The sequence below is a fragment of the Taudactylus pleione genome, unplaced genomic scaffold (assembly GCF_031769625.1).
Source record: "Taudactylus pleione unplaced genomic scaffold, aTauple2 ptg000211l, whole genome shotgun sequence".
Taxonomy (NCBI): Eukaryota; Metazoa; Chordata; class Amphibia; order Anura; family Myobatrachidae; genus Taudactylus; species Taudactylus pleione.
The window spans coordinates 5,536,780-5,562,621 of NW_028284613.1; the positions used below are offsets into that span (position 1 = coordinate 5,536,780).

A 25,842-nucleotide genomic window follows, 5' to 3' on the forward strand; every position below is an offset into this window, starting at 1 on the left:
ACTGCACCTGTATGCAGTGTGAACAGCGCCGATCCGTGAATAATCCGGATCGGCGCCGCAGTAGAAAAGGTCTGTTCCAAATCTCGGGTCAGACCCAGGATTTAGGTGTAAAAGTGTAAAAAATGCTTCCTTTTAAACCCTAGACAAAGCCTTACCTGCTACTGTATCTTTGCTTTTAAAAGAGTGCTCACATATCTCCTCTACAGTGTAGTGGATTAATGATTTCCTAAATAATACCATAGCTCTCCTTTGTATTACACTTATTTCTTCACGTCTACCTACAGTACTTTTTGTACCATCAGCATCAACACACATTTAATAGGCTTTAAAAATGTGCCTTAGAGAGTTAAGTGACAGCATATGTGTATAGGAGGGGGAAAACAAATCCATAAAAATTCTATATATTCATATTATGAAAGGAAACAAATAATTTAGCAACACAAAACTGTTTGATATTTATTAAATGACACAAAATACCTAGATACAGACTCACTCTTCTTTGAAGGGGACACATATTTACATTATTTATCAACTTAGAAAGACCTTGTACCCTTGTCATATGTATTTTATGAAACATTAAAAAGGTTTCAACTTTTGCCTGAAAAGGATGCGGTGAGGGCACAAGCCTTTTAAATCACATTGAGTTTTGATACAGTGAACAGACACAAGTAATATTTTTTCCTGAAATCTACAACTGGAGTGAAAAAGCTCGCCTAACGCAAAAAATACTGAGATTTCCACTCCAAATAATGAACATTTGCCAAATGAAATAAGTATATTACATTTCTGAATGCTGCTGTACTCTTTAAAACATGTTTTTTACTTTAACACTTCAGTACAGATCCAGCAAAAAAGGGTTGAAATTAGGGAGCTGATCAGCCATTAGTTCCACTAAAGGTGATGGACGTCTAATGGTGTTTGCTATTTTTCACCCACCATACGCACATCTGTCCTCCATTGTTCAGCAAAGATAAGCTTAATGCCATGATCACATCTAACTTTTCAGACAGAAACTGTTGAAGTCTTGTTCTCTTGAACACTTTGATAAGAGGCACGGTGACACAGATCACACATAATACGATTAAAAAAAAAAAAAAAAAAAACGAAGCCCAAATGACTCGGAGACAATTTGTTGTCTCTGTAAAACAATTCAAAATTAAAAACTAAAACATTTTTATTGGTAATTTATTCCACAAGGTTTTAAATTTACTGCACTTATTTTGGCACCTTTAAGTAAACTATATAAAAACACTTTCCTATTTCAGACGTTCAGACAAACAGCCAAGATACATTAAGGATAAAAGAAAGCAAACAGTTATGGGAGTTCAGGTTAAGAGAAAACACAAACGTCTGCAAAAACAATAAATTAAAACAGCAATAAAGGTTTTAAATGAAAAAAGTAAGAAGTCAGATTCATGCAAGCTTGTCCATTTGTCAAATTAGAAATGGCCAGTAATATAAACTAAATTCCAACATAATCCCGTAAACAAAATAACAAACAAGGATTGAGCAGGTTTTCAGACCACAATATCCCAACATGTATCTTTAAATGCTGGAGTAGACTGAAGAGCTGTCTGAAATAGACAACATTTTTGCTTTTCGAAATATAATTCAATATGTAAAGTAACATTATGGTTGAGCGTTTCATTAATGTCATCAATCAGCTCTCAAACCAAATTGAGAATGTTTTTGTTAATAAAAAAAAAAAAAATTAGTCTGCAAACATTGCAGGAAAAAACAACCCTCTATGTTACCCAGCTGAGTGGCAATTACATTATGGTGTATTATACGTCCAGTCCTGAACAATTCACTGCTTGAGCCCTCTGAAACTGAAGACAATTATTGTTTTCCAATGCTTTGGTTTAAAGCAGGGGAAATGGTGACAATCGGCGTACAACAATTCTATAATTCTATGCTGCAATAGGATACCATAGCTGAGCTAACCATGAAGACTTAAGTGAACAGAGGTGACTATAGTATTAGCAGGAAATAGCAAATAATGGGCTTGATTCAATTGACTGCGAATTAAAATAGCGCCAGGAGGGCGCTCCTGGAGCTATTCAATTCATCGCGCTATTAAGGATTTCTTCCCTCATCCCTCCAGAAACCCGTTCTTGCGACTAAACACCCTGTTTAAGGCGCGAGAACGGGCATTCCCCGACCTAACTGTGCGCAGAATTGAATAGCTCCAGGAGCTCCCTCCCGGCACTACTGAATTCGCGGTCGATTGAGTCGAGCCCATTGGGACAGACCAACCCATGTATAAAAACTCTCCCCAGTTACATTTTGGTGTAGCAAAGGTATTATTTACAAAAACAAGCATATCATCATAGAACAGATGTATGCCCTATGTGCCAAGTGTTTTAAAACTATATACTCATTAATTTATTTTTTTGTGGAAAATTGAAAAGGATTTGTTGGAAGTAATTACACTGAATAATCTTCTGAATTTTTAGCTTTAGTCAGATATTTCATAAGCATTACTTAAGATGTTGTTGCTCTACTTTCCCAAAGACATTCTGGCCCAGCCACCTCAGGGGCCAAAGGAGATTTCCAGGGCCCAGTCACCTCAGGGGCCCCAGGAGACATTTCAGTGGAAAAATAAAAATGAAGTGCTAACAGGTTTCCTAAGGCTGGTCACAATTATCACTCTGCTAGCTTTTAAAACATACAAGAATTCAGAAAAATCAAAAAACAAACTAAAAGGCAACATCGGTAACCCTGTACATGGCTGCATTTGCTCCTGGCATGAAAGGAGTAGATATCTAGATAACTTGAATTCTAAAGGGCCTGATAAATGTAGTCCAAGTAGTGAAGGCTTATTCATAGCTGAACTGCTGCCTCCATTACGGTGAAATATTAAAGAAAATGGTAAAAACTAAAATTATTCTACTTTATCATTCATATACAGATAATGTACGGACACAGTCATCTGCAGCTGTAACTTCTATAAAGGCACAAAATGCACAGAACCCTTAAGTGATTATACATTGGATACAATACACTTGCTCTCTGACTATAAAACCAGCCAAAGGGAATTAAAACGCCCGAATCCGTTATAACAGGCATATATGTAGGAAGCCATGATAAAAGCAATTGATCTAATAGCCAAATATTTTACATTGTGGTCTCACCAGACTGTCAGGAGTTCACCATAAGAATGTTGGTACAAGTTCAGGTTATGTTGAGGGCTAAAGCTGTACCCATGAAAACAAATACAAAAAAACTTACACTGTACAAGCAACTGCAGCTTGTAGTGTTTAGATAGATTGCAATAAAAGCTATGTTGGTTCTTCCTCAATTACATCTCAGATTAGCCACACTTCAAATAAGTCACATTTCTACTGTGAACACATTAAAAGAGTGTAAATAGGAGTTAGTACTTATGTCCCATTTGTTATGAGATTTTAGGTACAGCGCCTCTTGTTTTAGGAAATTGCAGCTATCCAGTTTTAATGGCTGGCATGAGACATTGGGAATGAGCAGGGCTCCCTGAACACCTTTCGCTGGCTAGGTGGTAACAGTTTGCATGCAGCTTCCAAGAGCAGAGGATACCATTTTGGTTCCTTATCCAGTTTTATCAGAGGCTGGAAAAGGTGTCATGAGACCACATAGTAATCTTCCTCTCGTACAGCAGACTAGAACCCAGGGAATACTCTGTGCACATCCTTCTAAATAACATGCAATGAAAAAAAAAAAAAAAAAAAGAAGAAGGAGTTCCAACAGCATTCTTGTGAAGTGTAAATTGTACTCTTTAAAATGGGTATTTCAAATCGCTGGAAGAATTGACTCACATTTTCTTCTTTAAGCAGGATTCATTCGGTTATCGATGGTGTAAAAAGTTAATGCAATGGGATCAACAGGCTAATTTCATTATCCGCTAGGTGCCCATCAATATAAAGGCTGGCAAATATTTTTATGCAACGTAATTGTACTGGTTTGGGTTCTCTTTGTCTCTTTCCATGTAGTCCCTGTCTATTAAGGATTCTATTCTTTTCTTCAGATCTGCAGGCTAAACAAAAAAAAAAAAAAAACCACGTTACAGATAGATAAGAGCTACTGACAACTGTGCATGTGTCTATGGAAGCTGAGGAAATGCAACATACAGCGTTTTGTTTTCCAACAAGATGTGTAATACTTTGGACCAGTCTGTCTAAAATGCGATTTTGTTAAAATACTATATAAAAGTTCTAAGCATTATTTCATCAGTTTGAAGTCAAAAGTACCTTCACTGGGAACTTAAGCTGGTTATACACTTCCGAAACCAAGAGATTGTGGCTAAGAGTCTTCCTCATCTTCATGATTCGAACAATAGCTGCATCGATTTGGTACTGTCTGTCCTGAAACACTCGCTCTGTAGTGCTCGCTTGTTCTTCCACCTTTAAATAAAAAAAAAAAAAAAATCATGGCAGTCCAGATAACCTAACAGCCATACAGGAATACGATAACATTTTACAAGTTGAAGTACAACATTTCCCTCAACCAGCAAAATCCGTCTTTTCTTCGCTAATCATCGACGCAGTTTGGAGCTAAATAACTCACAGCGTGTTGAATGCCTTGATTTGATAGCTGGTGAGACTTCTCGATATTTGACACAAGCGAGCACGGAAGTATTAGGACACTTATGTAAAATTATTTTACTGCTTTCTTCAGCAGAGTATTGACAGCAGATATCAGGGGGTTAGTATAGTATAAGAGAAATGATACAGTGCATACAGGTTAGTGCACGCAAACAGCGATCACATACACATAACAATATGGTAGTGCAGCAGATCATAGCACTGAAATCCTACCATTATGGTCATTGATCTGTAATCCACCACAGTGCCCTACTGAAAGGGGGACGTGAAAATGATGTAGAATAAGAGTAAACTAAAAAAATTTGTACTATTTTTTACTATATATATATATATATATATATATATATATATATATATATATATATATATACACACACACACACACACACACACACACACACACACACACATATATATATATATATATATATATATATATATATATATATATATATATATATATATACACACAGATTGAGTCTCCCCCATATCCAAATAATACGGAATATTTTTAGCATGACTGAGATAGTGAAAACTTTGATTTTTAATGGTTCAATGCACACAAACTTTGTTTAAGGCACAAAATTATTAAAACTAAAGTATAGAATGACCTATAGGCTGTGTGTATAAGGTGTATATGACACATGAATGAATTTCATGTATGTACACACTTTGTTTGAGGCACAAAATTATTGAAAAACAGGATTTTGGTACTTACCGTTAAATCCATTTCTCCGATTCCACAGGGGACACTGGAGCTTCATGACAGTGGGGTATAGACGGTGGGTTGAGTTGAGCCTGGCACTTTAAAAATCTACAAGTGTGACTGGCTCCTCCCCCTCTATGCCCCATCAGCCCCAGTTTTAAAGAACTGAGCCCGAGAGGAGACGGAGAACAGACTGAAGAACAGAGAAGGAGAACAGGAAAGAAACAATCCAACATACTGACACACTGCAAGAACACAGCAGGCTGCAGTGATAAACAGTCACACAACGAAAACAGACCAAACTGCAACAGAACTGAAGCAGAACAAGTAATTGATAACAGGCAAGAAGCACTGGGTGGGCGTCCAGTGTCCCCTGTGGAATCGGAGAAATGGATTTAACGGTAAGTACCAAAATCCTGTTTTCTCCTTCATCCACTATGGGACACTGGAGCTTCATGACAGTGGGGACGTCCCAAAGCTACCCTCCTGGGGGGGGAGAGTGCTGAACGCCCTGCAAGACACTGCGACCAAAATTTGAAGCAGAAGCCGCAAAAGTGTCAAATCTGTAGAAACGTACAAAAGTATGAACCGAAGACCACGTAGCTGCTCTACAAAGCTGTGAAGCCGAGACACCTCTACGTGCCGCCCAAGAAGTACCCACAGAGCGCGTAGAATGCACAGAAATGGATACCGGCGGTGGTCGAGCAGAAGCAACATATGCCTGATGAATAGTCAGATGAATCCACCTGGCCAAAGTCTGCTTAGATGCAGGCCAGCCACGCCGATTGGCATCATAAAGGACGAACAGAGCCTCTGATTTACGTAGTCCCTCAGTACGGGCCACATAAATGCGAAGTGCCCGAACCACATCCAAAGAGTGAGAATCCCCGGAAGAGTCCGACAACGCTGGGACTACAATCGGCTGATTCAGATGAAAACCCGAGACCACCTTGGGCAAAAAGGAAGGGCGGGTACGAAGTTCCGCCCGATCTTCGTGAAAAATCAAGTAAGGAGAACGGCAGGACAAGGCTCCAAGTTCAGACACTCGTCTGGCCGAAGCCAGGGCCAATAAAAGGATCTTCCAAGTCAAATACTTCAATTCCACATCCTGCAAAGGCTCAAAGGTGGATGACTGAAGAAAAGATAAAACAAGATTCAGGTCCCAAGGAGCTGTGGGTGGCACAAAGGGGGGCTGAATTCTAAGTACCCCTTGAAAAAAGGTCTGAACCTCCGGAATCAGAGCTAGGCGACGCTGGAAAAAAATAGAAAGAGCAGAAATCTGCACTTTAAGCGATCTCAAGCGTAGGCCCGCCTCAAGGCCTTTTTGAAGAAAAAGAAGAAGACGAGGTAAATGAAAAGAGGAAGTGGAAGATCCACGACCCTCACACCAGGAGATATAAGCCCTCCAAATGCGATGATAATGCGCTGATGTTACTGGTTTTCTAGCCCTAAGCATGGTAGGAATGACCGACCTAGGAACACCATGGCTTCTTAGTATGGCGGTCTCAATAGCCACGCCGTTAAACGAAGCCGCCGTAAATCTGGGTACACACATGGACCCTGCTGTAGAAGGTCCGATCGTAGCGGAAGAGGCCAAGGTTCGTCTGCCAGAAGGAATAAGAGATCGGAGTACCAAACCAGACGAGGCCAATCCGGAGCCACTAGGATGACGGTGGACGACTCTCGTTTGATTCGCTTGAGAATCCGAGGGAGAAGCGGAAACGGTGGGAACAGGTACACAAGGCTGTACGGCCAAGGGATCAGTAAAGCATCTGCTCCCACCGCTGCCGGATCCATGGTCCTGGAGCAGTAAAGGGGTAGTTGATGATTTATCCGTGATGCCATCAGGTCTATCTGTGGTTTCCCCCATCTGCAAACCAATTGATGAAAGACCTCGGGATGAAGGGACCACTCCCCGGGATGAAGATCCTGATGACTGAGGTAGTCCGCTTCCCAGTTGTCGACTCCCGGAATAAACACAGCGGAAATTACCTCTACGTGTCTTTCTGCCCACAGAAGGATGTGACTGGCTCCTTCTCTCATTGCCAGACGACTGCGGGTTCCTCCTTGGCGATTTATGTATGCCACTGCAGTGGCGTTGTCGGATTGTATCCGAACCGAAGTCCTCGTAACAGAGGAGCAGCCTGTATCAAAGCTCTGTAGACTGCCCGCAGTTCGAGAACATTGATTGGTAAGAGGGATTCCTGCTGCGACCAAAGCCCCTGGAAGTGACTGCCCAGAACCACAGCTCCCCATCCGCGGAGGCTGGCGTCCGTGGTGACCAAGGTCCAATTCCAAATTCCAAAGCGCTGACCCGCTAACAGATGCTCCGTCCGAAGCCACCAGAGCAAGGATATGCGGGTCCGGGGAGACAGACGCACCAGCCGATGCATCTGTAGGTGGGACCCGGACCATTGAGACAGAAGATCCAGTTGAAAAATTCTGGAGTGAAATCTGCCGAATTGGATGGCCTCGAAGGAAGCCACCATCTTTCCCAGGAGACGGATGCAAAGATGCACGGACACTTTCCTGGGTCTGAGCACCAAACGAACCAGCTCCTGTATGGCTATGGCCTTGTCCCTTGGCAAGAATACACGAAGCAGAACAGTGTCTAGAATCATTCCTAGGAACTGAAGTCTCTGGGACGGCATCAACTGAGACTTCGGGAAGTTCACAATCCATCCGTGTTGAATGAGAATCTGATGTGTAAGGGACACTTGGTGTAAAAGGACTTCTGCCGTTGGAGCCTTGATGAGTAAATCGTCTAGGTACGGAACTATCGTCACCCTCCGAGAGCGCAAGTGGGATACCATGACGGCCATCACCTTGGTGAATACCCTGGGAGCTGACGAGAGACCGAACGGCAGGGCCTGAAACTGGTAATGAGCTTCCTTGATGGCAAATCTGAGGAAAGCCTGGTGAGGAACCCAAATTGGGACATGCAGATAGGCGTCCTTGATATCGATCGACACCAGAAACTCTCCTGCCTCTAGTCCCGCAATGACAGAATGGAGAGACTCCATTTTGAACCTGTGAAATGAAAGATACTGGTTCAAGGATTTCAGATTCAGAATGGGTCTGACTGACCCATCCGGTTTCGGAACCACAAAAAGGTTTGAGTAAAACCCTTGTTGTCTTTGTGCAGTGGGAACCGCCACCAGAACCTCGGCCAGCAAAAGTTTCTCGATCGCTTGAAGCAAAATTAGTTGCTTCAAGGGATCGACGGGCAAACCTGTTGTAAAATAACGCACAGGAGGAGTGAAAGCGAACTCGATCTTGTATCCCTGAGATACCAGATTCCGAACCCAAGTGTCTGGAGAAGTCCATCTCCAAACCTCCGAGAAACGCTGGAGACGAGCCCCCACCTTCGGATCTCCGAGATGGGATGGGAGCCCGTCATGCCACAGGCTTGTCTGCTGGCTTGGGATCTGGACGGCGGGCATTAGTCGCTTGACGTCCTCTAGCCCGGCCTCCTCGCCCCGCTGAAGACGAACCTCGCGATCGCCCCTGAAATCTTGCAGATGCTCGAAAGGAACGAAATGAAGCTCACCTAAACGAGCGACGCGGAGGAGGTGCTGATGAAGGTAGAAAAGTACTCTTACCTCCAGTGGCCAGCGAGATCCACTTGTCCAGCTCTGGACCAAATAAAATATCGCCTGTGAAAGGAAGAGCTTCCACTGCTCTCTTTGACTCAGCATCCGCTTGCCAGGCACGAAGCCAAAGTGCCCGGCGAGCAGAGATCGCCGAAGCAGAAATCCTAGAGCCTACCTGGCCGATATCTCTGGAGGCGTCTCCTAAGTATACTGCAGACTCCTGAATATGTTCTGCCAAGGTAATCAGATCTGCCCGCGGAGTGTTGGATTTAAGACCCTCAGTCAATTGTTCCGCCCACTTTTCCACAGCCTTGTTGACCCAAGATCCTACCAAGGCCGGCCGGAGAAGAGCACCTGCAGCCGTATAAATGGATTTCAAAGTGGTTTCTAATCTCCGCTCTGAGGTTTCCTTCAATGTAGTAGCTCCTGGAACCGGTAACGTGGTCTTCTTTGACAACCGAGAAACCGAAGAATCTACAGGTGGCGGGGTCTCCCACCTCTTTCTATTTTCGGCAGGAAACGGGTAAAGAGAGAAAAAATGCTTAGGAATCTGGAATTTACGGTCCGGATTCTGCCAAGCTGCCGTCATCTGTTCGTCCAACTGGAGAGAAACAGGGAATGTGATAGCAATCTTCTGTGACCTGGCAAACAAGGAGTCTTCTAACGATTCTGGAGCTTCCGGGCCAGAAATCTTAAGAACTTCCCTCACCGCTAGGATGAGTGAATCAATACCTTGCATTGCCTCAGGTTCTTGTGAGTAAGTCTCTACGTCTGATTCGTCCAGCATCTCCCCTTCCTCCTGAGACGAGTGATCCGCTGCCGAGTCCTCATCCGACTGGAGAACCGCCGGAAGAGCCCTCTTCTTAGATGAGCGACTTACCGTAGCTTCAGGAGCTTTAGACGCAGAACCCATAACCTTAGCAAGGCTATTCACCGAGCGGACTAAATTCTGAGCCCACGCTGGTTCTGTTGCTAGAAAAGAAGGGTGAGATGTGCTAGGTAGATCTCTGGCGGCCTCCCGTTCCCTACGGGAAGCGGCTAATTCAGAAGAAAGATCCGCCATGACCCCTGCCAAACTATTTATGAAGGAGGGAGTGACAGACTGCGTGCTAGCACTCTCTGCTTCACACGTCTCGCACAGGGAAGACCCTTCGGAGCGAGCATGGGTAAATTTTTTTCCTGCACTTACTGCAGGCAAACAGCTTTTGTGAAGCAGCTTTTTCTGTTCTGGATGTCATCATTCACTCACAGACAGACACCACGTACAACTCAGTAGTGCAAAAGGAGTATAGGGAGAAGCAGAATTTCCATAATAATGCTACTCAAGTATGGGAGCAGACAGAGCAATAAGGGAGGAGCAGAATTTCAATAATAATGCTACTCAGGATGCAGACAGAGCAGTATAGGAGGAGCAGAATTTCAATAATAATGCAGCTCAGTAACAGGGGCAGACAGTGCAATATAAGGGAGGAGCAGATCAATAAAAAAAAACAGAAGGTAGTGAACTACCTTACTGTAATTACAGACCCCCTGTAGAAGCTCAGTCTTCTCCCCTCCGATCCGCTCTAGCTCTACAGAGGTGCCACTCCCTCTCAGAGCGCGCCAAACGAGCCCAGCAGTGAAGGAGGAAGAGGAGGAGGGCCTATAAGCTCCACCCCCTTTTGTTAATGGCCGCCGCTATTATATGCGCGCGGCATAGCCCTGCATCCCAGCCGCACGCGGGGGCCAGCGGCACGACTGCCGCCAGTGATTAACGTGCCGGTGCCTTTACACAAGCACCGGAACGCACAGGTAGGACCGCCGCTTCCTCTGCAGAGCCTACCTAACAGCCAGCGCTGGTGTTCTTCCGCAACACCAGCGTGGCACTGACAGCCGCGCGCTGTTAAAAAACCCCAGCAAATTATTTTCACCTCTCCTGCTAGACAGGAGAGGTGTGCATACTCACAGGGCTGCTGCGGCCAGAGCGCTGGGCTGTGAGGGGAGAGCGGGGACCCGGACACAAGCCAGTGTTAGCTGTGGCGGGCCCCGCTGAGTCTGATGACTCCTTCACTGCCAAAAGGCAGCCTCCCCTCCATAGGGTGACCGGACACAGGCTGCAGTAGCCGTGTGGTCCCCTCTCTGGCGGCTCCCACGATGCAGGCAGACTGTCACAGCTAACAGTCTGCCTGTCCTCTTGTTTCTTCTTTATTAATTAATATATATATATACTTTAGGGCTGGAGACAGCCCCTGTGCCCCGGCTCTACTCGGGCACATTCTAAAAACTGGGGCTGATGGGGCATAGAGGGGGAGGAGCCAGTCACACTTGTAGATTTTTAAAGTGCCAGGCTCAACTCAACCCACCGTCTATACCCCACTGTCATGAATATTGTATAAAATTACCTTCAGGCTGTGTGTATAAGGTGTATATAAATCATAAATGCTTTCTGTGTTTAGATTTGGGCCCTATACCTAAGACATTTCAATACGGTATGCAATTATTCCAAAATACAGACATTTGTTCTTAGCAATGCTATTCATTAAAGTACCGTTTCCTTCATCTGAATCTGATTGATTCTTATTCTGAACAACTGATGCCTGAAGTCATCATTGAACGTGAACTTGTCCCCGTCATCTATATCTTTACTCCTGGGATTCTTGGTAAGAACTCTGGCTCTGCCACAGGCCAGCGACTGGAGCGTTCTTCTTAGCTCACTATCCTCTGACAGACAAGACAAATTAGTAAAATTGCTGAGTATTTCTGCTTTCAAGTATTAATTGTACCATAAAGTAAACGTCTTCAGTAGGCATTTATCACTTACCTATGCCAGTAGCTTGTCTAATATCTTCAAAACTGAATTCCTCACCTTCATTAAACATTAGTAATACAAGTGTTTGGAAAAGTGATACCTGCAGCTCTTTTCTACCCTGTAGATAAAAATGGGCACATTAGCAAGTGAAAATTAAAGATGCTACATGAATAAACCATTGTATTCCTGTAATAGCCAACAAGGGCCTGCATAATCGCACAAGTTACCAAAAATTATATGGGGTTTATTTAAAATATACGAAACTAGAAACTATTGGCCCATTCACCAGTATGGAAGTTTTCACATAGCAAAAAGGTTTCATACAAAATACATACTTCTGCACAACATTCTACATGCACTCACTAAAACACAAACCTACAAAAAGAGAAAAAGGCTGCATCATATAATAAATATGTAACAAACCAATATTCCAATAATATTGATATGGCAGCGCAGCTTATTACCGGAACTCACCTCATTAAATTCTGCTTTTAAGACACACTGCCCTAATGTTGACTGCCATTGTAGCTTCCTACCGCTGTGCTTCCCAAGATAAAAGGTCTTAAATATCTCTTGTAATTTCACCATCTAGAGAAGGGAAAAAAATACAAAAACACACACATTAAAAGCAATCAAAGGTACATAAATAGCCAGGGTTGTTGACTTCTGGATAGAGAAGGACTGTCCAAATAACAAAAGTGATTTGGTAAAGCTGGGTACACACTGGAGTTATGCTGTTACGCTTCAGCTGGAAACAAATCGGCCGGATCTTTCAGTGTGTACGGCCAATCTGCACGCTCCGGCGGTCGTTAGCGAACTCTTCCGTTCAGCCACACTGCACAGCCAACCGGAAAATATCGCATGCGGCGACATGCAAGGTAATAAAAGGACTGAACGAGGGATAGCTCTGTTCTTCATTACATCGTTCTGATGTGTACCACGGATATATGTAGGCCGCCACATTGTCCGTGTACACATTGCTCCAGTGTGTATCCAGCTTTAGTCTTGCAGAGCCATTGCCAACAGTATAATGAACAAAGTATATTGACACATCGTTGCCTCAAGATGTCTGAAAGTCATAGATCAGTAAAGCTGGGTACACACTAGACGATTTCTCGGGAGATATGGCTAAAAGGACATATATATTGTCTGTATAGTCTAATGTGTATGCATTATGCTAACTCCCGCATGGCGAAATCAGGGTCGTTCCATCGGCCGTGCATGCACACCCAGCTGCCGATGCCAGGAAGGTGAATGGTGCAGATGAACAATGTATCGGGCAGTCAGACACCGGATCATGCAGTGTGTACAGACCGCCAGATATATTGTACCATCGCCGGGTACACACATCGTCTAGTATGTACCCAGCTGAAGTCAGGGTATAGATTTTAGAGGCACTGAAAGAAAATTAGGAGCTAAACCTTTAAAAACACTACAGAAATGCTAGCTTTGAAGCAAGAGGTTCAGAAGTCTGCACTATTAAGTATATGTATGTGGTGTGCCACACCCTGAAGTAATCCTAGGGAATTTTACCTAAACAGTACCTCAGTGCATAAAACACAATATATTAGGGTATCCAGTCACAATGTAGACATTCATGTGGACTCCCAAATTTCAACATGTCGACAGGCATCAGGTCAACATCCTCAGAATTTCGCCATGTGAAACGTCGGTAATATTAGAATGCCGACAGTTAGGATTAGGCGCCACCAGGAGAGTTAGGTTACAGGGAGAGGTTAAGAGTTAGGCTGCGCGAGAAGGGGTGGCTGGCTGGTTAGGGTAGGGCAGGTATACTTACCGGAAAGCCAGCGCATGACATCACTCCGCCGGAATGGTCACAGTTGCCAGGACCTAGAAGACAACGCTGGAGACGCAGCTACCGCCATGATCAGGTAAGTTACCGCTAGGCCACCAGGAACGTTAGGAAGACTTTCTATTATATCCATATGTCATCCGGGTAGACATGATGAATGTAGATATGGTCACTGTCGACCTAATGCATGTCGACATGGTCACGGTCATCCTAACATACCACACCCTATATTAGTAACTTTAGGCAAGTGATTATGCTTCTATTATACGCTTATATGAGGATAAAGCATCTAGTACTCATGCCAAGGTGAGATCAGATTTCAAACAGGAGATTTCCATAGTGCTAAACATTTACCTCAGGAGGTAGGTGAACTTCCATAGGCACATAGGTTGGCCAGTACCCCATTGTGAGGATATTTACGGTTAACTCGATGTTACCTGGGACATTCTGATTCTGCATATACTAAAAAGAAAATTATTTCACTTGATGATTTGCATAATCATACAGAAATATGGTTTAAACAACACAAATGTATCACTAATATTGAGGGGAAAAAAACACCCCAAAACAGTGCTGACTATAGCTCCAGTTGAAAGTTTAGTGATTAAAAAGTATACCTGCTTAAAGTGAACCATTATGTCTTTAGACAATTCCATGTCTTTGAACATCCCCTCAAGTTTGCTGGTAAAGGCAGCTCCACATTCTACAGAAAGGACGAAGAAAAAAATTTAAATAAATTAAGTTCACACAATAGCAACTACTTATATTTCAGTCTTATGCCAAATTGATGAGAAGGATTTGCAGATTTTCTTATACCTCAAAAAGCAAAATGCATTTAGAGAGAGACTAGTCTCAATTTCTCTTTGCTTAAATCTGTCCAACATAGGGAAATGTATTAACATCATCCTTTATCTCTATGGTGCTACAAGGGTTCTGCAGCACCTTACAAAGTACATAAACAATTGAGTAGAACTAGAGAATAGTGACTTACAGTACACAACAATGCATGACAAGTACATGGTATATAAACATTGCTGCACCAGCAGTCATAGCACGGTGGCAGAAGTCAAGGGTTAGGTGCTGAAGGTAATAGTAAGGGAAGGAAAAGCACATGGGGAAAGAAGGCCCTGCTCGTGAGAGCTTACATTCTAAAGGGTAGGGGTAGACAGACAGGGGAGACACAGATGGGGTAGATAGTGAGCATGGGACAGAGGCCCTGATTCAGAGCCGGACGCTCTGACAGAGCGCACACTCTGAATCAGGGCCGTCCTTCATTTTGAGAGAGACCTCCTGGTCGGTCGTATAGCTGTGGGTGACCACCTACAGCTATAGCGAGCGGCCAGGAAGATGGTCGCAATGGTCAAGACCATCGGGCTTGCGACGAGACCCTTGTGGTAGGGTCTCGTTGCCGCAAGCCCCAGAGTGCTTTCGGCTCTAACAGAGCCGAAAGCACTCCCACTGACATCACTTGTGATGTCAGTGGGGCCGGCCCCAGGCGGTAGGCGTTCCCATGGGATCACTCACTATCGACAGCACGCCCCCTTTGTAGCGAGAGCCATAGCGACGGCTTGGCCGTCGCTATCCGGGTCTCGCGCAAGTGCACGACTGAGCCGGGTCCGTCGTGCGCATGCGAACAGGGCCGCTCAGCTCTCGCAAGCGGGTCTGAATTAGGCCCAGAGTGATAGGCTGAGATATGGACAGCTTTGATGAAGAAGTGGGTCTTAAAAGCCCGTTTGAAGTTTTGCAGACAGGTGGAGAGTGACAGGGAGTGGTAAAGAATTCCAGAGGTAGGGAGCAGCACGCACAAATTCTTGGAGGTGGTTTTGGGTGAAGTAGTAAGTAGTTGGCAGGATAGGCAGCATTCAGAGTGAAGAGGGTGGACGGGAGTGTGACGAGAGAGAAGGTCAGATGTAACTGGGAAAGGAATGGGAGGGAGCTTTGTAGGAGAGTGTGACCAGCTTGAATTGGGTTCTGAAAAGGCTGTGGAGCCAGTGTAAGGCTTGTAGAAGAAGGGAAACAGTACGTAGTAGTACGTTTGGAGAGGAAAAGGAGCCGGACAGCACCATTGAGGACAGATTGGAGTGTAGAGAGGCAGCAGTCAGATAGAAGGAGGTTACAGACCAGTTAGTGGATGAGTGTCTTAGTAGCAACCTGGGTGAGAAAGGGTCTGATCCTGGAAATATTTTTGACATGGAAATGGAAGGACTGCGAGAGGTACTGAATGTGGGGTTTGAAGGCGAGGAAGGAGTCAAGGACAGCGCACTTGGGGGCTAAAGGAGATGGTTGTGCCGTCAATAGATAATGAATTGTGGGAAGATGATCAGTTCAGTCTTAGACATATTAAGTTTAACAAAGCGCTGGGACATCTAGGACGAGATAGCAGAGAGACTGAGAAACGAGTGAGGACAGAGGAGAATAGGTAGATCTGAGCATCATCAACATAAAGATGATATTGGAGGCCAAAAGAGCAGATGAGCTCACATAAAGAGGACGTATAGAGGGAGAATAGGAGGGGTCCAAGAACAGAACCTTGGGTGACACCTACTGTTAGTGGAAGTAAAGTCATGTGAAGAGATATTTGGATTTTAAATAATCTGGTCTACAAATAGTAGTACCAATAACTCCAGTAATAATTTTATGAATTCTACCAAATAGACAACTCATTTGTTTGGTTATAGTTTGTCGACATTATTCAGGTCAACACTAATGAAATGTAAACCTGAATTAGAATGTTGACAAAACTTTACTGGTGTGCCAGCAGTGACTTAAGTGTCAAGCGCTCAATAGACAGAGTTACACCTGTTCCTGCGGTGGTAAAGCTAACCCCTAATTTTAACCCTCCCCCTAGTATCGAACCCTAACTTCCGCTCCCACAGCCTAATCCTCTGCTTCCAGCAGAATATTGGCATTTACATGTCAGCATAGTGAATACAGGACATTCTGCAGATGTAGACATTTTCTATGTCAACACCATGGTGTTGACATTGTAAATGTTGACAAGATGACCTTCCCATCTTAATTGCAAATTACTTGTAATTGCGCATGGTAGATGCACCATCGAATTCACTGTATTATAGTGGTTTTAACTGACATTACACATATAGAGCTGACACCTTATTAGTGACAGAGAAGAAATTTGCTGCATGCACTGTGTCTTCTGCTTCTTACATAGAGGCTTCTTGCCTCTGAATCACCTAGTGATGGGACCCACCCTCAGTTTATGGACCTAGAGAGTTCTACCGAGCTATCCACAGGGCAGTTCAACCAGTTCCAGCTGATCAGGCCACTTCTTTCATTCTCATGAGACGTGCCTTCAATGTCAGCCCGCTTGCCCAGTCAAGCGACTTTGTCTAATGAGCTATTCCTCCAAAAGGGCTCACTTACACATTTTATAATTCCCTTCTCACTAGTATTGAAGCTGGGAGGGACTCCTTAAAAGCACAATGGGACAGAGATTTTGATATCCTACTTGACTTGGAGGAATGGGCTGACACCCTTGAGGGAGTGTCCAAGTCTACTTTAAAAGGATACATTAATAAAAGAATGCCTATAAACAAAATGTATTGATGATACTATATGTCCACGCCAGGCTTTGCGCCATTTATTCCTATTCCTCCTACTGGAGGAATTGATCTCAGACTGGTCCCTTCCTGCATGTCTGGTGCAGCTGCTTTATACTCCAGCCATTCTGGAAAGTTCTCTCTGAACTCCCAAGTCCTTAATATGCAGATTTCACTTGAAGAGTTCTCCAGACACTTATGAATATCAAAAAAAAAGTGCACACAGATTACCATGCGTTGTGACATTTAGGTGAAAATAAAGACCATTAACATTCTTTACACCGTCATTGAAGAGCGTTTGGAAGCCAAGAGTAAATAATAGGACCATAGTTTTGGAACAGTTTAAGAAACTAATTCTAAAAAGGGAGTAGGCAGGAAACGCTTACCATGCTTAAGTTTGGAAAGCATAGACTTTTCAGCATCCACAGAAGCACTTTTCCCAACCAAGAGCCTCTTGGCCAAGTCTTTTTTGTAGAAAGCCTCAAACACATCCTTTCCTGTAAGATCCACCAGAATGTTACAATACGCTTCAAGCATACAACAAAAAGTTACCCAGCATTTAATATTATTTGTTAAACTATGGTGCTAGACAGTTTGTAGGAACCAGACCAAATCAGAAATAACTTGCAAAGGACACAGTACAGAGCTCCTCTTGTGCACTTCGTATACTACCTAATATAAGACTGCTCTCCTTACTCAAACCTATAGACCCTAACAAAAATCTAAGTGCATTTGACTAAATTGAGCCATACAGCAGATACAGCTGTGCAACATTATAGCTTTGTAAGACAGACTAAATACAAAAACACACGAGGAATTTCTGAAAAAAAAAAAAACACACAGGATTTTGGTACATACCGGTATATTTGTTTCTCCGATTCCACAGGGGACACTAGAGCTACGACACTGGGGCAGAGACGTGGGTTGAGTGGAGCCTGGGACTTTAAGAATTGTAAAAGCGTGACTGGCTGCTCCCCCTCTATGCCCCATCAGCCCCAGTTAAAAAAGTGGCCCAGAAAGGAAACAGGGGAAACACCAAACCCAAAATGAGAAGTTAAGGAAGTACAAGTAGCACAGCAGAGAACCAAACGCACTGCGCGTCCTACAGGCAGTCACACCATAACCACCGACAACCTGCAGCAAGTAGATGCAGAAAAAAACATCAACAGCTAACAAAATGACCAGCAGCGCTGGGAGGGCGTCCAGTATCCCCTGAGGAATCGGTGAAACAGATTTACCGGTAAGTACCAAAATCCTGTTTTCTCCTTCATCCACTAGGGGACACTGGAGCTACAATACTGGGGACATCCCAAAGCCCCAGTCATGGGAAGAAGAGCGCAGAGAAACTTGCAACACTCTACGGCCAAAACTAGAATCAGAGGCTGCAGAGTTATCAAACTTCACAAAAAAGTATGCAGGGAGGCCCAAGTAGCTGCCCGACAAAGTTGAGAAACAGAGACCCCCCTGCACGCCGCCCAAGAGGTACCCACAGAGCACGTAGAATGCGCAGCAATGGATACAGGCGAAGGTAGAGAATTGGACAAATAAGCCTGACTGATAGTCAGGCGAATCCATCTCGCTAAGGTCTGTTTTGATGCTGGCCAACCACGTTTTGCCGCATCATAAAGGACAAAAAGTACATCAGATTAACGGATCCCTTGAGTGAGAGACCCGCACCACATCCAGGGGGTGCGAAGCTCCAGATGAATCCTTTAATGTTGGAACCACAATGGGCTGATTTATGTGGAAAGCCGACACAACCTTAGGCAAAAAGGACGGACAAGTTAGCAACACAGACCGGTCATCATGAAACATCAAATAAGGAGGAGATCGACGATAGCCTGGACGTTTCTTTCTACCCATTTGAGAATGTTTCTGGCCTCTCGCATGCCAGACACATTGCCTTCCTTGTTGATTGATGTATGCCACAATTGTAGAGTTGTCCGACTGAATTCGTACTGGCATCCCCTGCAACAGGTGAGCCGCTGGCAAGAGATTTCTGAGGAGTTCAATGTTCCTGGAATTGGTTGTTCAAGATTACCGCTCCCCAACTACGGAGGCTGGCATCTGTGGTAAATCGCGTCCAGTTCCAGATGGCGAACAGATGCCCTTCCAGCAGGTGGTTCATCTTGAGCCACCAAAGCATCGAGAATCGAGTCTGCGGAGGCAGTCACCAGATGATGCATCTACAGATGAGACTCGGATCAGTGGGACAGCAGATCCAGCTGGAACATCCTTGAGTGAAACCTGCCGAAGCCTGGATGGCTTCGAAGGACGCAACCATCTTCCCTAAAAGTCTGATGCACAGGTGTATTGATACCAGTTTGGATTTTAGGACTAACTGGACTAATTCCTGCGTAACCTGGGCCTTGTACAGCAGAAGGAAAATTTGCAGTAACAGTATCCAAAATCATCCCCAGAAACTGAAGACGTTGAAATGGTATCAACTGGAACTTCTGGATATTGATGATCCAGCCGTGTTGAATGAGGAACTGGTGTGTCAGAGCTACAAGATCCAATAGACTTTCCCTCAACAAGGCTTTGGAGGAGCAGGTCGTCCAAGTATGGGACAATGTTTATGCCTTGTGAGCGAAGATTGGCAATCAGCGCCATAACCTTGGTGAAGACCCTGGGAGCCGATGATGGGCCAAATGGCAGGGCCTGAAACTGGTAATGGGAATCCCGAATTGCAAAGCAAAGAAATGCTTGATGGGATTTCCAAATGGGGATATGCAGATACACATCTTTGATGTCCAGAGAGACCATGTACTCCGCTTCTTCCAACCCTGCAATGATGGAATGGAGGGATTCAATCTTGAATCTGTGATAAGAAGGGGAAAGAGTCAAGGATTTTAGGTTCAAGATGGGACGGACCGACCCATCTGGCTTGGGAACCACGAAAAGATTGGAGTAGAATCACCTGGGTCCTTTGAGTAGTTGGAATTGGAATCAGGACGTCTGAGGCCAAAAGCCTGTCGATTGCCTGTTGTAGAACTAGTTGTTTCCCCAGGATCGACCGGCAGACCTGTAGTGAAGAATCGAACGGGAGGAAAAGCAACTTCTATCTTGTAGCCCTGTCCGACCAAACTGTGAACCCAGGAATCCGAACAGGTCCTGGTTCAAGTCTCCGCAAACCGCAGAAGGTGAGCCCCCACCTTGAGATCCCCTCCGTTGGCCGGGAGCCAGTCATGCGACAGGCTTGTCAGCAGGCTTGGGATCGAGACGACAGGAGCTGGCAGCTAGGCGTCCTCTAGTACGACCTCCTTTGGAAGCAGAGGAAGCACCCCTAGGTCTGCCCTGGAATTTTGCGGTGTGGATTTGGTGTTGAAGGATAAAAAAAAAAAAAAAGGGGGCGGAGGGTGCTTTTCCTGGCCGTGGCTAAAACAAGAGATATGGTAAGAACTTACCTTTGTTATCTCTGTTTCTACGAAGTCCATAGGGTCCACAGGGTTGACCTTGGGGTATAGGTTGGGAACCAAATCCGGGCACCACGCAGTTAAAGCTTTTAGCTCCCAGGATGCACTTGGGTCCACTCTCCCTATAACCCCACCCCCAAGCCAGAGGCACCTCAGTTTGTAAGTAGCCAAAGGCCGGAGGGGGAGAGAAAAAGAGAGAGAAAACTGGAACACTCGATAACCATACTCACAGAAATGGGAGACTGAAAACCGGTGACCAGCCACACAGCCCATTTGAAGCCAGGTGCGTCAGGGCGGGCGCCCTGTGGACCCTATGGACTTCGTAGAAACAGAGATAACAAAGGTAAGTTCTTACCATATCTCTTGTTTTCTACTTCAGGGTCCATAGGGGGTCCACAGGGTTGACCTTGGGGATGTCCCAAAGCAGTTCAACCAAGGGAGGGGACGCTCCTGTGCTGAGAGGAGAATCCGCCGCCAAAAAGGAAGCATCCGCAGAGGCAAAGAAAACCAATGCCTAGAACCTTAAAAAGGTGTGGACAGAAGACCACGTGGCCATCTAGCAAGGCAAAACAGCCAAGACGCCACAGCGAGCCACCCACGAGGGTTACATGGCCCGAGAAAAAACAAGCATCAACAACAGAAAGGCCTACCCATGGGTAGGCCCCTGAAGAAGACATACGAGGCCGTCCAGCCAACATTTGGCCATAGGCCGGCCATCCTTTCCTGTTAAAACCAGAAATCTCAGATCACCAATAAGGAGTCTGATTTCCGTCAGGAACTTGAACGGATCACATAAATCCACAGAGGCCGGACCACAGTCAATGAGGCCACACCAGCCGAGAGGACTGGGGACTGAATGGCCTCACCATAAGTTCCAGAATAATATGGAACCTAAAAATCACTAAGAAGAAACACAGGGTGAGAGCAACTCACACCCTGACAAGATGCCCTCCAGAAGAGGGAGCCACATGAGAACGCTCCCAATTCCGACACTCACCTGGGTGATATAAACTCCCTGAGAGAAAGAGAGAAAGCCAAAGCAATAGACCATGTAATGGCTATCACAACCAGCGGTTCCATTAACTTTCCCCGGAGTCAACGAAGAACCACTACTAACTCCCAAGGAGCCCCTAGGGAGGATAAATGGAAGCATAATCCAGAAAAACACTCCTGATGAACTGGAGTGGAGCAATTCCATATCTTAATCATACTGACAGTGTAGAGATCTGCACTGTCAGGAAGGCTAGGCCGAGGGTGAAACCCAAGCCAGCCGGAAGGAATGCCAGAATATCTGGAAATCCTGGACACCAGAGGATCGTATCGACAGGTATAATACCATAAGAATTATGGCTGCCACAGTTTGGGGTAGGTCCCAGCAAAAGCTGATCCATGTGCTCTAATCATTCCAACGATGACAACGCCAGGGAAGCCGTAAGACCACTGTAGGGACACAGTCAAAGACAAACGACCCAGGTCCAAGGCAAACCCCAGGACCCTGAGACAACAGGTCTGGGCAGTGAAGCATCAGGAATGGAGTATCGATGGAGAGACTCCAAAAAACCAAGTACCCCTGACATCTGGGGCAATTAGGAGCCACCAGCAGGAAATCATCTCTGTCTCGATTGAAACACTTCCCTCGAGGAAGAATGGAGACTGGAGAACACAGGTACGCAAATTGGAAGAACCACTTCACCGACAGAGTGTCACGGAAGGTTGCTTCAGAATCCCGAGAGTTGGACTGTAACACCATAGTGTGATAGAGTCAGAAGGCCATGAGTGTCACCTCAGGAGGGCCCCCCCCCTGCTCACCAGGAGATGAAACCTCTCTTGGGGAAGAGACTAGTCCCCGGGATGCACGTCGTGACGGCTGAGGACTCCCGCTTCCCAATGGATAGCACCTGAAATGAACACTGTCGAGATGGTCGGGAGGAGACCCTCAGACAATGTCCGAATATATGACATACCTGACATTGCCACCCAACGAACAGTATTGCTAAAAAGGAAGCCACTGTTCTGACCCTGTCGGACTGAACTTTTTCAGGTTCACCGGGAAACAAGGGCTATGCCAGAGTGAAGGCCCAAGACAGGCTAAAGCTCCAAGTTAATTGACAGGCTGGAATCGACAGACATCCAACTGCACTGAAACGGATGCGAACCAGACACTGTCCTTAGCAAAGAATACCCTGGACGAGATGGTCATAGTCACCCGAAAAGGGACCGACTTGCCTCCGGGGAGAGCATCATCGTTTGAATAGTGATCAGACAGAAAAAAAACTTTTTCCCCATTGATTAAACGTCTGCACCCTGAAGAAGCCACAGTCAACCTGACCCGGCTGTAAAGTAACCCGGTGATCCTGCTAAGAGCAGGAGGCCATCCAGGTACAGGAGCATTGGGATATACTGAACAGAAGAACTGTCAGAAAATCCAAAACGCTGGTAAACCCCCGTGGGGCTGAGAACAGTCCCAACAGGCAGAGCCCGAAAAACCGTAAGTGCTGTGATACAGCAAACCTCAGTCCATGCTAAGGCAAGGTCTCTGTAAGTACCCGTAGGCACGCGTCCTGTATATCCAGTGATACCATAAAGTCCCCAGGTTCCAAACATAGTATGATGGAGCATAGGGATTGCCTCCTGAGCCCAGGTAGCTTTAGGAACTGGTTCAGGGAATTGAGACAAAGAATAGGCCAAAGAGGACCATTCAGCCACCGCACCAGAAAGAAAGCAGAACAACCAGTCCCTCGCTGAGAAAGTGGGGATGGCCCAATTAGCTCCGCTTACCGCAACATCTGTATAGCTTTCTGGATTCGTAAGGCCCTGTTCGGGTCCGAATAAGGGCCTGCGTACCATCACATGGAAATAGGCCGCCTGAGCAAAGAGAGGGCGGACCCTCCTACCCACGTAGCCGCGGCAACTAGACACTAGTACCGGGCAAACTGAGAAATCGCCATCTCCCAGTGGTAGGCCTGTCTCGTCAGGCTGACGATATATCCGTAGGTTCAGAAGCAGGATCGGCTGGCAGTCCAGGCCTGCTCGGAACTGGATATGTCGGCCCTTGTAAAGGCCGACAGTCTATGAAGAAACAGACCTTTAGGCTGACCCAGAGGACAAAAAGACTTAATAGTCTGAGGCCCCGTAGTGAGCATAGCTGACGGCGGGAAATTTGTACTGCCACTGTCAAGGTCAGGACCCAACAAGATCTACCCTATAGATGGTATCTGCACCTCTGCATTCCCAGAGCGCAGCCATAGGGTATTACGGAGGATACCATCGCAGCCGGAACTCTGAAAGTTAGGAGACTGGTATCCAATATAGGCATTTCCACCTATGACAACTGCATATATTACGTGAGCGACCAAATACATTTGAACCCCAGACGTGTTGGAGGGGAAAAAACATTAATAATGCATCAGCTCGGTATGCAATAGTATTAACCAACCATGCTATCGCCATGGTAGGATGGGTAACAACCCTTGAAAGCGAGTATACTGATTTCAGGCAGAGTTACCACCTACGGATCAGAAGAATCCGACCACGCAGGAATGGGATGCGTAGTAACGTCTGTAATCCGACGAGTAAAACGCCCATCCACCCCAGGAGGGGCTCATGATGACCCTCAGGGAATTTGGGACAGGAGACCAAACACTGTTGTAATACCTCATATCTGGCAACATGCGATCCACCCGCTAGTCAGCAACAGGGACCCAGAAGGCACGTAATACTGAGGGTGTATGATACAGGTGCAGGTCAACATTCACTCTAACCAGAATGGACCTGCTACCAGCCCTAAAACAGGGATAATAATACTTGAGATAGGCTTCCCCCCGTGTAAGAGGGAAAGAGCCCAAAACAGTATCCAGTTCACGGTAGAGCCAAGTGGGAAGTAACCACAGGGCGTCAACCACGCCAATTTGCGTTTCATAGAAAAACGACATCCACCCAGGGTGGCTGTTGTGGTAATCCCTGCAAGGGGCATGACAGACTATTGTGGCACCAGGGGGAATTCATATACTCGAAAAACCCCTGTAGGGAGCGGTAGTCTGTGTCACAGGGGAAGAGTGCAAGAAACTGCGAGATACCCTTAGATGAAAAAGGGCAGTATGGTGAAGTAACCCCAAGTGAGGTACAACAATGGGGCCCGCCCGGCGATCCGCAATTAAGAGGATCCCGAGAAAACAAACCGCCCAAGGGGGTCGTGAAAGGGGCCGGCACCCGATGATGCCACATACAGAGCCCTTTAAGAGTTAAATCCTCCGCACTAACACCTGCAGCACATGGCTTGCAGGATAGTAAAAATGGGTGCAGTATAACGCTCTATCTCCTGGTCAGACATATCTGACCAAGCCTTGTGATCAAGCAGCGCTATACTGGTCCTGACTGATACTAAAAATTAGCTGCAGGGACCCATTTTCAGCGTATGCAACACACAGTTCCACTCAAAATATGGCAACGTGCAGCACGCAACAGTATGTGACAAACCTCACAAATATTAACAAGTATATAAATGTGAGGTCTCAGAACCACCCCAAGTACAGCTGTATTAGGGCAGATAAGGAAAGGGATAGATATACACTGACAGGTGAGAGAATAAAGTACAGTCAGCACTAGCAGAAGTCACATACAATGCAGATATACACATATATACATAAACATGTCATATAATATACTGCACTATTACACTGCATGCAACTTACCCAGATTCAGTGTCTGGGAAGGCTACAGCGCTGTGTACACTGACCTGATGGTGAGGTACGCAGGGGGACTGGACCAACTGCCATCTCCAGAGATTTCTGCTGCACCACAGAAAAAATGGCCTCTGGAGACATCAGAAGAAGCGTGGCCCGCGGAGGAAGCAGCTCAGCGACGCCAGACTATAGATACTGAAAGGCGCGCTGAGCTGAGGGGAGGAGCCGCTGTAACAGGGAAGGCTGTCTCCCCTGGCCGGCTATTAACCCCCGGGACGCCGGCTCCCTGCACCGAACACTAAGTCCCTGGTGGTCTAGTGGACACACGGGGTATGGGGGGCCCGCCGCCACTGCCGGTGCCTCCGGTCTGTCCCCAGAGACCGGAGGCACAGGACTGCATTTCAAATGCGCAGATCACCGCAAGCGGCAGCAGTCCTGGGCGCCCGCAGAGTCCGGCTAGTACAGACTCTGGGGTCCCGCTGAGATCCCCAGATCTGTACTGGCGTCTCAGCGCCAGCGGGGTGACGGAGCAGCAGCTTAGACGTCCTATGGACAGTCTGATGCTGCCGCTCTGAAGAATCCAAAGGAAAAATAAAAAAACTCTGTCCTTTAGAAAAAATAAAGCTTAGGGGCTGCTAATCAGCTCCCCACTGCACTAAACGGTGACCCGATTCCGGCCGGGCACCAACTTAAACTGAGGTGCC

General features: G+C 45.8%; 1 protein-coding gene across 1 annotated transcript in view; it reads right to left on the reverse strand.

Annotated features, from left to right (window-relative positions):
• Window positions 1-430: 430 nt before the first annotated feature.
• The window catches only part of CUL4B (cullin 4B), a 74,426-nt gene continuing 49,014 nt past the window's right edge, over window positions 431-25,842 (reverse strand). Inside the window, exons 14-21 of the mRNA XM_088478205.1 lie at window positions 17,427-17,537; window positions 14,098-14,183; window positions 13,835-13,942; window positions 12,142-12,255; window positions 11,680-11,785; window positions 11,407-11,579; window positions 4,227-4,379; window positions 431-4,012 (exon numbers count right to left, since the gene is read on the reverse strand). Coding sequence (XP_088334331.1) covers window positions 3,917-4,012; window positions 4,227-4,379; window positions 11,407-11,579; window positions 11,680-11,785; window positions 12,142-12,255; window positions 13,835-13,942; window positions 14,098-14,183; window positions 17,427-17,537 — 947 coding nt within the window. The 3' untranslated portion in view covers window positions 431-3,916. The remainder of the gene's footprint in view (window positions 4,013-4,226; window positions 4,380-11,406; window positions 11,580-11,679; window positions 11,786-12,141; window positions 12,256-13,834; window positions 13,943-14,097; window positions 14,184-17,426; window positions 17,538-25,842) is intronic.